General features: G+C 45.1%; 1 protein-coding gene across 3 annotated transcripts in view; it reads right to left on the reverse strand.

Moving 5' to 3' along the window:
* The window catches only part of LOC128890999 (homeobox protein aristaless-like), a 121412-nt gene that overhangs the window by 46164 nt on the left and 61813 nt on the right, over nucleotides 1-13435 (reverse strand). For all 3 annotated transcript variants that reach the window (XM_054150113.1, XM_054150112.1, XM_054150111.1), the window contains exon 2: nucleotides 1741-2101. In XM_054150113.1, coding sequence (XP_054006088.1) covers nucleotides 1741-2101 — 361 coding nt within the window. The remainder of the gene's footprint in view (nucleotides 1-1740; nucleotides 2102-13435) is intronic.

Genomic DNA, 13435 nt, shown 5'->3' on the forward strand with positions numbered 1-13435 from the left:
CGTTTGCCTATTATTTTTACCGACACCGCGGTTTCGTTCATCAGATTATTTTCCCCGTGAAGCGTTTTCAACGTAGAACTTCGGTAAATACGATCTGAGGATCGACGATGAATCCGCTGTACGTATACTTCTGCTAATTTTTCCGTAAAAATTGTTCATTTCACCGGATTCTCTAGCCATTAACGATCAGGATCCATCAAAATTAGAATCCTTATCGTATTTTAATACTTCGACGGTCAGACCGATACTCTCGAAAATTTCTACTTCAATTGAAATCTGTTCATAAATTATTAGAAACAACATAGTCGAATTTTTGTTCGTTTTTTGGGTCCTAAATTCACCTCTCGAGTTTGACCATGCAATCCGGGAACATCCTATAGAACAATGTTTCAAAATTCGCACAATAATGGGAGCGTACAACGGGATCGTACTACGTACCTTAGTAATAATAAACCACTGGTAAAGTGTTGATTTAATCACGGATCGTGAATCTTGAAAGGACATCGACAGTCTGTATCTATCGCGAACACTGAATCAAGAACACCTCGGGAAAAACCTCAAATATCGAAACATCAAATTATTTTCTCTCAACAAATATTGAAATTCGTTCCCAGCTAACGAATCCATTAAAAGACGAATTTTGGTGACGGCGTTCGGCGGTCTCGTTTGAAACGGTTCCAGAAACGTGGGAGGAAAGCGCACGGGAGCGGAATGTTTCGGCTAGGAAGTGATACCTTGACTCCGCGTGGCCCCGCTGCATCTGGATCCCGTTACACGGGGAGCCTGGAACCCGACGAACGCGGCTAGACACCTTTTCTATCGTCTAGACCTGCGGGAGGCGCACGAGCCACCTATCGGTCCCGTTCAAGGTGCACCGTAAACTCTCGACGAGGAGGGACGATGATTCGAGGAATGGGATCAACGAGAATTCCGTGCCACGAGCAGGGAAATTGTCGTGAACCGTGGTAACGGCTCGGCGCACGAACGCGGTGATTTATATTTATAACAAGAACCGATGATGGTCTTTTTTGTTGCGCATAGAGGCGGCCATTAATTTAGCGCGTGTTTGCGTAAAAAAAAAAAAAAAGATTTCTCGGCTGGTTGAACTCATCAGGCTGATCCAGCGAACCGTTACTCTCTATGCAACGAAGAAGACCATTATCTCGATATAAATGTAAATCACCGTTCGCGAGGTCAGTGGTTACGTTACATTAGTCTACGGCCGATCGCTGATATCGCTTTCCAATTGGCTGGTAAATTATCGTAACGCCTGGACGAATTAGGATTTAGTACTGGGTTTAAAATATATAGCTCCCCGAGGTCTCGTCGAGCAATTATATTAATAATTGACTCAAACATCTTTAAAGATTTCTTAGACGGTGAACTCGCGCCAGAGAACCGTTACTCTACACAGACCACTATCTCGATATAAACACAAAACGTCCTCTACGAGCTCGGCCATTACGTAATTATTACGTTCGTTATTAGATCTAGCGTCGCATTATGCTATCACGAAGAAAATAGACACGATAATCGGAATTGCTGGTTGAGACCTCGTAGTAATAATTGCTCGTCGAGATCTTACAACAATAATTCCACCGAATACGATGATCGTTCCAAGCTTGCCTCGCAGAAAATGGTCGAAGCTGTGCGCGTGTACTGTACGCCGACGAGTTAGGGTATTATTCGAGGGGGGCCGACAAATGTATCGAGTAGCACCGAGCATTTCTTTGGACTTACCTGGTAAACACGTCGGGATAATGAGTTCTCGAGAAAGCTTTCTCGAGTTCCTCTAGTTGGAAGCTGGTAAAGGTAGTCCTATATCTGCGTTGCTTCCTTTTCGGGGCAAAGTCGTCGGCCTCGGCCTCGCTCTCAGGGCTGGTCGGCGCTGCTCTAGGGTGGTTGCTCTCCTCCTCGGGCCTCGACTCTTCCGTGGAGATTCCCATTTGAGTGGATTGAGGTGTCGTGGTCGTGGGTGGCGGTGCCGATTGCTGGTGAGGTGGTTGGCTCACCTGATTCACCTGGCTCGAGCTGCTCGTGCTGCTCGCAGGACTCGTCTGCGGGACAGCTTGCTCGACGCCTCCTCCTCGCGTCGAATGATCTGTGGATCGAAAGGACGTCTTCGTTTAGTCCACCGACTTACCATCGTCCTTATTTCACTTGTTATTATTTCGTTTAAACAGAATTCGATGAGAACTCGTTGAGGAGAAGATATTTGGAAAACTCTTCAAAGTAGTATGGATGCTTCGAGGAGTCCAACGAATGCTCTCTTCAATTTAGGAGTAGAATTTGTTGAGAAGAAAGCATTTGGAAAACTCTTCAAAGTGCTCTCCATACTTAGAGGAGTCCTACGAATATTCTCTTCTCAAGAATGTTGTAACGAACACAGAGCAAATAATAATCTTATTTCTTCGATAATTTACTAATCCAGGGCAGAATACTATCGCTCTCGCTCCCGATTCCTCCGTCGAACTCTGAGCTCTTACTCTGACGAAATTATCCAGAACGATTTGTAACGGAAAACCGCGGTCGTGGTTGGACGTAATCCGAAGCGTGCTGTCGCACGGTCGAACGGTTATAATTAAACTAAATCGCGCGGACCATGGTTAACGTTGGTCCTCGACCGCCGAGTTATTAACGATTCAATTGGATTCCCCCGACTGGGCAGGGAAATCCTCGTGGTTTAGTTTCCGCTGCCAGCAGGTTTAAACGCCACTGTATTAGAGCTCTTGGAATACTTGGAATATTCGAAGGCATTATGGATTAAATACAACAAACAACTACAGGAGAAGTTCCGATCGTCGTTCCAAAAATCAAATTTTCATAGACCTTGGGATTCGCAATCAAACTCTGTCTCTAGTGCTCCGCTTTCGCACGCAGTATCGTGATTTAATTCATCTCGAAGTCTGGTAAACAAACAGAGCTAGTGCCCTTTGGCACGAACCTTCCGTATGGAGCATTCTGTAGTCGAGGCATTTTCGGGAATCGATTTCTCAGGATATTTCCCAGGGTATTTTTGAATCAGGTTGTATGCACGACCACGCAGGTACGTCGAGACACAGCGAGACACGGAGAGACGAAGGAGGACAGAGCTATCATTCCTTTCACCGACCTTGCCGCATTAATGATCCCTACAAGCCCACACTTCGGCACGTTCGACGCCGTGAGTGATCATGTAACAGCGCTCGATTCGCTTGTAACGACCAGAATCATTTTCACGCGCGATCGATACCTCGACATACCAGCCGAAGGATCCCACCTCGTGCTTACAAGCTGCTACTGATAATTCGCATCCGTAATTTGCAAAGCCGTTTTAGCCCTTCGAACCGGTTTCGTCTCGCTAATGAATTTAGCGAGGATCCCCCGATTCCTCGTTATAGTTAAATTTTCGATGCGGGAAACGCTCGTCCACGCGTGGGTGTCGTAGGAAGGCTAGGAGCCGATACGCGGGAGTACGGAGCACAGAAGAGCTCGAACCAAATCATTTTACATTAACACATCGACGCCGGGTTGCATCACCGGTCATATCGTGTCTGCTCCTTGAGGCGGCGTGCATCACCGGCGAGTCACACAGTGTGCTGAACAGTGCAACCTGATACCGCGCCGCCTCGGTCAGTGTCTTACTTGACTGTGGCACGATTTTGTCGCGTAGGGTCACGGCACCTACACTAAAAAACCGCGCCGGTGTCAACTTGTCAAACAAAAAACCAAAGAATTCTGTTTAAATTTTTAAGAGGCATAACATAGAGAAAAATTGAATACCAAAAAATTTGTTCAAAGGTTTCCAAGTGATGAATGCTCGAAATTCGACCTCGTGAGGCGAAATTGTTCTTTCTCGTCGTCGTGGTTGGTCGAGAACGATTATCCTCGTGCACGGCAGAGGATATCGAACTTGGCACCTCCTCGATTGGTTCTCCAAAAGGCACGATATCGCGCCTCGAAATCCGTTTAAGCGAGATCAAGCCACGAAGGTTCCGCTCGGCACGGGAAAACGATGGAAGGAGGAACAGCCGTTGTTAGTTGGGCCGATTTATCGGGAATGAGTTTATAATGCAGGTAGCCTGCACGTAATGCGAACGATAAGCAAGATCTAAGCCCGGCCGAGCCCCCCTTCTCGTTTTTGTTGGCTTTCGCGATTAAACGTTGAATACGTCGTGCGTACGGGCAAAGAGTTCGCTCGAGGATGGCGTAGGTAGCCTTTAACATTATAATAGCATTAATGGGCCCGAAGCCGCACTTAATCCTCGTTCGTTCGTTGGCCAGTTCGGTTCGTTATTAACTGAAAATTACCGAAACCGAAATCTAATTCGCGTAAACACTGTAATTTCACAGCCGGGAGGAAGCGACTGCTCGAGAACGCTTCGAGCTCCAGCCATCCAGCCCCGTTCTTCCTTCGTGGAACATTCCTAATTTCTACGCGTTCCCAGCTTTTGAATTTCGATTTAGTTCGGGCTTTAAAGCAGTCTTTCTTCAAGTCTCAAACTTCTTCGATACTTGTCCCTTTACTGAGCTTGTAATACTGGATGGTATTTTTCAGAACAAGTGTACGTTCGATGGTTCATTCTTCGATTAAAAATTGTACTCTGCAATTTTCCTAAAAATTTTATGTTCATTTGGTTGGTCAGCTTTCGGTTCGTATTAGCAAAAGGATTGTCTCTAGCAACGTTGACCAACATTCCGATACAATACCAATTTTAAAAGATTCTACGTAAACAGTTGAGTTCGGCAGGATTATCGATCGGAAGGTCTCGAACGAGCCAAAGAGAAGTCTTAAAATTATGATCGTATGGTTTACAAACGGAGCAAACAAATTTTCGAACGAAACGTTGCACGACAGTCTCGCGAGTGGAAGATCCAGCCGGTTGGCAACCGCGTTAATTGACTCGTCGTTAATTCATCGGCTGGTATTGAAAATTTACGATGTTAATTTATTTCTTCTCCCGAGCGGCTACGCGTTCTTACACTGTATCGCGGATGCCCGATTAGATGCGTCACGCTCGATTAGAGGCATTGGATGGAGTGATTTCTGAGAGAGCGGCATGAAAATCTGCCGAGTCATTTTCTGTCATATTCGCGCGCAACTATGTACAGTTGCTCGCAAAAGTGCACGCCCGAGTGTTTAATCGATTTGAAAGTGGAACAAGCAATTCTAATTTACTCGAATGTAAACAAAAGATCGTGCTCGATAACGCTTACCTGTATATTTTAGACTCGAGGTGTTCTTTTCTCGGTGTACTTTTCGAGAAATTATTGGACGAGGTATTACAGGTCTCTGAATTTTTTTTTTATTCAGAGAGCAAAATAGTATTTAACGAACGATAATAAAATAGTAATTTCGTCGACGCAATCAACAAGAAGGCGCAGAAAATTTGTACAAAGCCGGAACGTACGAAGTACCAAGAAAATAATTGTAATATGCGAGGGATGGTTGCTTTTGCGAGTAGCTGTATGTGCCAGCTTCGAACCAGTCGTATGCGAGCGCGTATTAGCCTGGCGCATTACGCGCACCGCGTACATACGATCGCGATTTATGGGCATACAAATTAGCGCGGCGTAATAAACTAATTAGCCGACTCATTGAGGCCGCTTGTGTTTCTCGCGGACGTGTTATAATGGCCAACCTCAACGTACACGCAACTACTCTGATACGATGGTCTTGCGTTTGCCCGAGGTCTCGAGAATTTTCCACGACTTTCTTCGTCGATTTCAACCGCCTATTTTTCAACGACGCGTTTTATTCTAATAACTGCTCCGAAAGCTTCCGAATCGAGCCAAATATAAATTAATAGCTGAACTCCTCGTTAACGCGGAAACGAATAGAAAAGTTACGGCTATTATCCAGTGATAATTGCAATCGACATTAAAAATATTTGCATGTCGATTACTGGTCTCTCACTTCCCGGTACGACATTAGGTAACGAGTTTTAGCTTTCATTAGTCAAACTTGGGCATATTACAAAACGAGGAAATGATAGCTTTTAGAAGTCGATTACGGACACTTGTCTGGAAAAATAATGAAACACGACCGAGTCCGGGTAAAATTGGAGAGAGTTTGAGTCATCGATTGCCTTCGTTGTTGAAAAAAAGAAATATATATATATATACATAGATTGGGGATAAATCATGGTGCTTGACTTGATTAAATAGTTTAATGGGAAGGATCGTTGTTACGGTGGGTTGATGTGAATCACGGACTCGGGACGTCGGTGTACCGCGACGGGTGCACGCCGAACGAGGTGTTTTTACATCGAATCATACTTGCAAATTCGCGCTAATAGACGCATCAATGCGTCCTGTGACAAGAACCGGCGACGGTCGGACGTGTTCGATTTCTCGGCACGATAATAACAAGCAATTACGAATTATCGGCAATCCCTTATTCAGCCTGTGGCTACTCACGCGATAGCGTTGCGGATAGGGCCCGATATTTACCTTCCGGATGCAGGTTGCGCCCGCGCGTTCGTTTAACATTTCCAGCTGAATTAATTAGCCGGTACAATGTCCCGCAATGATAGCAATTGCAACAATGAAGGAACTTTCAGAGAACGATCAAAAGATGTGAAAGTCAGCTCGTGTGGGGCAAGGCGGAGTCGAAGTGGGCAGAAAGACAAGGACGAATGAACCTGACGAAGCTGACGAAGCTTTGGATCTCACGTAGACAGATCTTTAGTGCTTACTTTTTTTTTTTTTTTTTATTGGTATTCAGAAGCATAGGAGAAAAGTACAAAATTATATAAGTATAATGTTATCTTATCTTATTACTATATGTATAAAGAGGAAGCGTTTGTTTGTATGTACACAAAAATTTCAAAAACTACTTGAACGATTGACACCAAATTTTAACAGTAGCTTCCTTTCGAATCAAACTTCAAAAAGTGTGAAATGCGTGGGTAACCTAATCTCTCCTTATTTTATTTTAAACTTGGCAACTTCTTTAACACAGAATTATTTTTGTAACAGAATTTACTGATTGCGGACATTTCTAACGTGTTTCTCTTCGAATGTATTTGAACATTTCGTGTAGAGAACAGTGAAAGATTATATGTATATTTTCGTAATAGTATTCGCCTTTGGTGAAATGTTCGAGGAGAGGCCCTTGCAATTAGCGTCGGACCTCGATAAGTCTAGATCCGTCGCTGCAGAAGAGGGTCGAGGCGATGGTAGAACCGCTTACATAGATATTACACACGTAACCTTACTGTGAGAATAATCTCGGATTCGATCATAAGAAGTAATTAAGTTGGCAAGAACAAATCTTTCTTATGTCGATACGCGTCGACCCGTGGGTCTAACGCAGTGGTTCTTAATCTTCTTCAGCTCGTTGCGTGTTTTTAAAGTCCTGTACCCGTCAAACACACCACTCTCTTCTATTTTTCTTTATCTCGCGTCTTACACGAGAACGCAACATGCCCCATTCGACGAGGAACGTCGTGAAAATATTTGAGAGCACGCACCTTCCTCCGTAACAAAGGAATTGATACGATAATTACTCTTGGCAAAGATCATTACGTTTCTCCAATAATTAACCCGACCGTGAGATCGACACCGTGTTTGTTGATCCAACGGGTGAGTTTTTGTCGCGCGACGAAACGCGAGCCCGTTTTATGACTCGAGTGGATCGTTAAATTTTGCGGGTACACGCGATTCCTTGGACGATAAATTGAGTGGATGCAATTTTTACGAACGTAGGTTTAGCAAAAAAATTACTTTAGTATAGAAGAGTATAAATTACAGAGGCCATCGAGTCCGTAACCTCCGTCAATAAGTAGCACGAGCAGCAACAGAATTATTTGTACGATAATTTTAGCCCCGGTTATAGTAATCTCGAGGTCCTTGGGTTTCTTAAAAGATCCTTCCTCGATAGAAAAGTCGTGTTCCCATCCGAGCAGATTCGAGAACGCCGTCGTAATCTCTCGCGAACGTTACCGTTGTACATTATTCATTCTAAACGTTGGAAAAAACTCAGTCGGATAATTCTCTCGGGGAATGTATGTTTGTCGTTTTTCCACGATTTACCGTCTCAAAGAACCTGTTTATCCCTCGAGGAAAAAGCAACGCTCTTACAGGCATGCGCGCGCCGCGACGTCAGTCCAACGATTATTAGGACGCGCGTTCATTAATGCGCGGTACGCCGTAACGCAACACGCGAGATTTTTTTGTCCCTAAGCTTCGATGAAAATCTTCGTTCGGCGTGGATGTAATTTGCAAATTGCTCCATTATCCGTCGGCGAGGCTCGATCAACGATTCACGTTCGCGAAATTAATTAAAGGCGGAGAGATAGCGTTGGGGCGATTTGTCGACGTCGAGTCGCTCGATCATCGATCACTCGAAAATCGAAGGGACCCGTGCTCGTTCTGTAAATAAATGTTAAATCCGTTGGCACGCGGTAGCCTTTGGTCTCATCGTAACGATCGTACCTCGGCTCGAAAGATGATAATAATTTCCATGGACGATCCAGGGACGGATCTACCGTGAAATTTATTTATGGATCATCGTGTTTCATACAGTGCCAAGTTAATTTTTCCTAGTTAATTGTTTAGATTTGAATATTTCGAAGCGTGGTAGAATAATTTTTCACTTTTGAAACTTATATTTCTTCAGTTATTAATTGTTATTTCCACTGAATTCTCGACCCGGATCTCTGAAACACTTTGAGAAACGCTGCATTCGTTTCGTTATAAATCGCGCACAGTATTTTACTGTTCAACGAGGCGATCTTTGAACCGAAAAAAGCGTCTGAACGTGACACGCTGCGCGATAAAAAACGTGCGAGATCGATCGATGGAAAACCGAGCGTCGGTGTCTATCCGTTTCGTTAATCGAGGGGGTCGCGAGTCTGGGTCAATTCAACGCATTCCCTCCGTCGATCGTCGATCGTCGATAGTGATCTGCGAACGATCATTAAGCAGAGATCCCGAATGGCGCGTGGTACGCACGATAAATCACGCTTGGCCACCGATGTGCAATTTACCGGCCCACTAACGTAATTGCACGCATCCTAATCTACATCTAAATACACAGCCACGGGAACACATGCTTCTCCCGTCATAAATCGCCGATAGCGCTTCTCGTTTCTTTTTGCTATCGCGGTTCAGCGAACTCCCGACGATAAAGAGACGTAAGCGTTTCGTGTAAATCGCTTAACCGCGGATACGTCGTTTAATGTTCATTTCCACGGTTGATTATCGTCATTCGTTGTTCGTCAAGTTCCGGACGTCCTCTGGAAAAAATTCTACCGGGGAATAGGTACGAAAGAAAAATACTGAATATTGTTACCGTTACTATGGTATCCAGTTAAGAACGTACCAAGCAGTTCCTTCGACGTTTCACTCCGCGCTTCCGCGTCATGTGCCAATAATTCACCTTCGTGAGATTGAACGCGTCGACTCGGTGTCGCGCGCATTTGTCTCTCTGCGCCGGAGATGCGCAGAATTTTATTCGAGTAATAGATGACGAATAGAAACTCCGTGCGACGATTTATTCCCAATGTCCACTCTGTTGAACGTCATTTGACCAAGCTGTTACTCGGACTGTATAATATTTGTCTTGGAATTCTTCTAATTCTTCCATTTTACATAATGATCGTCTCCTCAATTTAAAAAAATAATGAATAGGTACAAAAAGTCCTGCTCCTACGTTAATAACTCAGAAAATCGTATTCAGAAGTTCGTATTCGGTTAATCGGAAAATATTCGTGCAAAATCTTGGAAAAGCAAACAAAAGCAAACAAAAGCGCAGCGTTGCACTCGTTCGTTTTTTTTTTTCTTTTGTCTCTAACTCTCAGCGATCACCGCTGCGGCCGACAGACAGAACTTAAGTACAATTACAATTATCTACGGCAGTTAATTATCCGCAATGTCACCATTAATTACTAAATTGCATCGTTGCCGCGGTGCCCCGCACGGCGTGTTCGCACCGGCCCTCACGTGTGGAAAGTTGCGCGCGTATGAGGCGTTGAAAAAGTTTAATGGAAACCGATAATTAGTCGCAACTATGACGATAAATTTCAAACGTATGCCAGACTAATGTCCGGCAGGCGCGCTTATTACCCAACCGATCGTAGCTGGCGCGTAACCAGATCTATCGGATATTTATTAGAAGCGTCGAATTCTGCATGCTGGAAAATCGAATGGAATTCTACGATAAACGATTTATTAGTCGATATTCGCACGGTTTCCGGATCAAACTTCGGATGGCAACAGCTTAGCTCGTCTTTCAAACACGAAACACGATCGTTGATTGGTAAGTTAAAATTCGTAAAAATTTCTACGTAGTTAACATTTCGTCTCGAGACTGTCGAAGAACGAATAATTTCGCTGTATTTGTGCAACGTCTCCAAATTTATTTTCGTTACCGCCTCGCTTCTGAAATTGAATCTCTTAGTTCCTCGATGAAAAGTCCCGTCGTCCATTTCTGGGTGACGTGGCGACCAACGTGTTAATCGTTCTCTTAATCGACGAGTCTCTCCAAATCCGTCATAACCTCGTTTACTTATTAGTCCATCGTCTAAATTGACAAACGCTCGCGAAATCAGATCCCGTTGCGTTTATCTTTGGGAGTCATCTGCGGCCTTGTTCGTTATTTTTTTCTCCGCGTTGTTTTCCACTCAGCAAACATTTCGCGGTATTCGCGAATTAAAGTAATTGCGGTGGAAGAAGCGGGCTCGGGCTCGTTGATTAATGGCAGGTAATTACGCCTTTTTTTTTTTGCCGTCCTTGTAATTGTTAATAATTGAACGTAATCGTAATGTCTTTTTAATCGCATTAGCCGCCGCGGCGGATTGCGTAACGTGAAAGAATCGCTGAACGTTCTCGCGCTAGCGACAACGGCGACATTCTCCACGCCGGAAGCGCGTCGCTCATCCGGTTTTTCAACGTTCGCGGAATTATAGCGCTTGGCGATTTCAACGACGGGCTAGGCGGGCGCCGCGACGCTCTTTCACCTGTAAAGCGTTGGGTTGGAGCGCGTAGTCGTTGGAAAACGATGCTAGGTCGTTCTATTAAGAGGTTGCATTGAAAGCCGCTGTTTCTTCGCATTTATTTTAATAGTAGGGTATATAAAAGTGTCAATCGAAATATTTGCCCTCGAAAGCTACTACTTTTTCTCCCACTTTTCTGGCAAAAGTTTGAACCCCTGTTTGGGATTCTTCGACGGTGTCTTTTCAATACCCTCTGGGACTCAAACGGTTAAAACAAGAATTAGAAATGTCTCGTCATTAGTTGCTTCAGAGATAGGCATTGCGAAAATTACTAACTTGATCTTGCGCAGGGTTGTCACGAGTCGAAAAAAAAAGGACTGCGTTAAATTGACGAAATGTGTCGACCGTGTAACCGAACGAGAAATTCGGCGATGGCACTCTCGTTTGTTGCCACGTTCGAGCCCGACGCACGGTAGACGAGGAATCATTATGGCTCCTGTGGCGGAAGTACATTATTCGTCGTTGCGTTTTTTGTTCTGCCGGTGAGAATAATAACAGCGTTGCGGGACGGTGCACCGGGGCGCGAATAAAAGGATGGCTGTTTTGCATAATTGTCGAAGCGTATACCAACGGTGTAATCCAGAAATGAGGCAGCTTTTTGGAAGCGGTCGGGCAAATTTCACCTTGTAACGCTCGGGATGCCGCCTCTTCGCGGACCGATCTTGCCCATTAAAGTCGATCTCTCCTCGCACGAATAGAGCGTGGCAGGCGGACGAAACAAAAAAAAAAAAAAAAAAAAGAAAAGAAAAGAAAAAGGCGAAAGAAATTGAAAAGTTGATAACCCAATGCCGGCATCCATCGCGGAGGACGCTGTTCACGATCCTGCCGTTCGTTCGTTCGTTCTTTCGTTCGTTCGTTTTCGTTTACCAATATTATGATGCCACTCGATCCACGGTAAAATCAATCCACTTTCGTACCCAATATTTCCGTAATTAATACGAGTCCATAAATTATCGAACAACCACGCAGCGCCACTTCATTAAACCGTCCGTGGCTCGGCGAGCCGTTGCGCCGAGGAAACCGAAAGAGGGAACGAGAAAGCGGTAATCAGGTTTTCTACCGGTTTTCCAAATCCACTTACGCGTCGTTATGTCTTGTACATCGGGGGACGTGGTTTCTTACTTTCTTTTCATCGTGGATGAAGTCGTTTGATTTATGTGCGACGGTTAAGGGCCGATTACTCTACCTCCGCGATGCTTTATCTAGTCATCGATCATGGACGGTACAGCCCCGGCCGTGTATTGTGCTAGAACGCTATATTTTGCGATCCTGCCTAAGCGTCGCCGCGAACGATCTCGAAGAATATCTATTAACTTCGATGCACGCCGACTTCCTGATTACTGCTCTCCGTGCGCTCTTAAGGAAAACCAACATCCTGCGGGGCGCGTACGGATGCCTCAACTATAAACTTCCCGTGACTCTGATGTCAAACACGCCATCTACATTTTCTTTAGGACATTTTGATTACACGTTTAAAATATTCTCCTGAAAACACGCGTACAAAAGTTAGGTTTACAGGACGCGGCAGAAAATTTGACCTCTAAGCTGTATTCGTCCTAGTACGAAAGCATTTCAAGTTTGGAAGTTTTTTCACATTTTTGCCACTTCGAGACCAATGAAGTGTGTCGTAGCCGGAGGTGCTGTTTACAAACCCCCGTTGTTAAAATTCATTTTTGTGAAAAACTAATCCCGTGGTATACTTTAGAGGAAGTTTCTAGGACTCTGAGACTTCCTCGGAGACTTTATATTCTCGCGGCTTACAGCTTTCCGCGAAAGCTGGAAAAACGAGCGTCCCATAGAGTCGTCAACGTCACTCGCGATAAGGCCTTTTCCCCGAGACGCATTTACCGGTTGCTTCTCGTCCCATTGTCTTCGACTTTCCAACGGAATTCTAATTAAGAAGATGGAAAGATAGGCACGAGACGAGCGTCTAGCGCGCGGGTTATTAGACTTCTGTCCCTTGAACTGCGCGATGGAAATCGAGTTCCGCGGAAGGGGCGAAGGGTGGCCGAGGCCTGCAATTATTATTCAATTTCCGTAACTGCGCTTATCTTAACCCGATGTCACAATCGCGCAGCCGAGTTTCGCGCTCGCGTGTGCGTGCATCTCGCGCACTTACATTTGCGCCGTCTCCCTGTCGTTTACGTACGTTCACGTGCGCCTACGTGCACGGTAGGTCTCGGTGTGCATCGCGCAGTGGAAGAGAGGGAGCCGCGCGTCGCAGAGGGTCACAATTAAAGCGCATTAGTGCACCGACTGCCGCACGGTGTGCAGTTGCGCGGGCAATTTTCGAGTCGCTGCCACCTTGACATTCTTAACGCCGTTCCCTTTACGCGTTTCGTCAGCTTCCACGACGTTCTCGACACCTCGTCTTTCGACAACCTTGCCATTTAAAGAACGACGAGACGTTCCTCTGCCACTTTCCCGGATTATCGACCAAAGGGGGATTTTTAGGC

The sequence above is a fragment of the Hylaeus anthracinus genome, unplaced genomic scaffold (assembly GCF_026225885.1).
Source record: "Hylaeus anthracinus isolate JK02 unplaced genomic scaffold, UHH_iyHylAnth1.0_haploid 12001, whole genome shotgun sequence".
Lineage (NCBI taxonomy): Eukaryota > Metazoa > Arthropoda > Insecta > Hymenoptera > Colletidae > Hylaeus > Hylaeus anthracinus.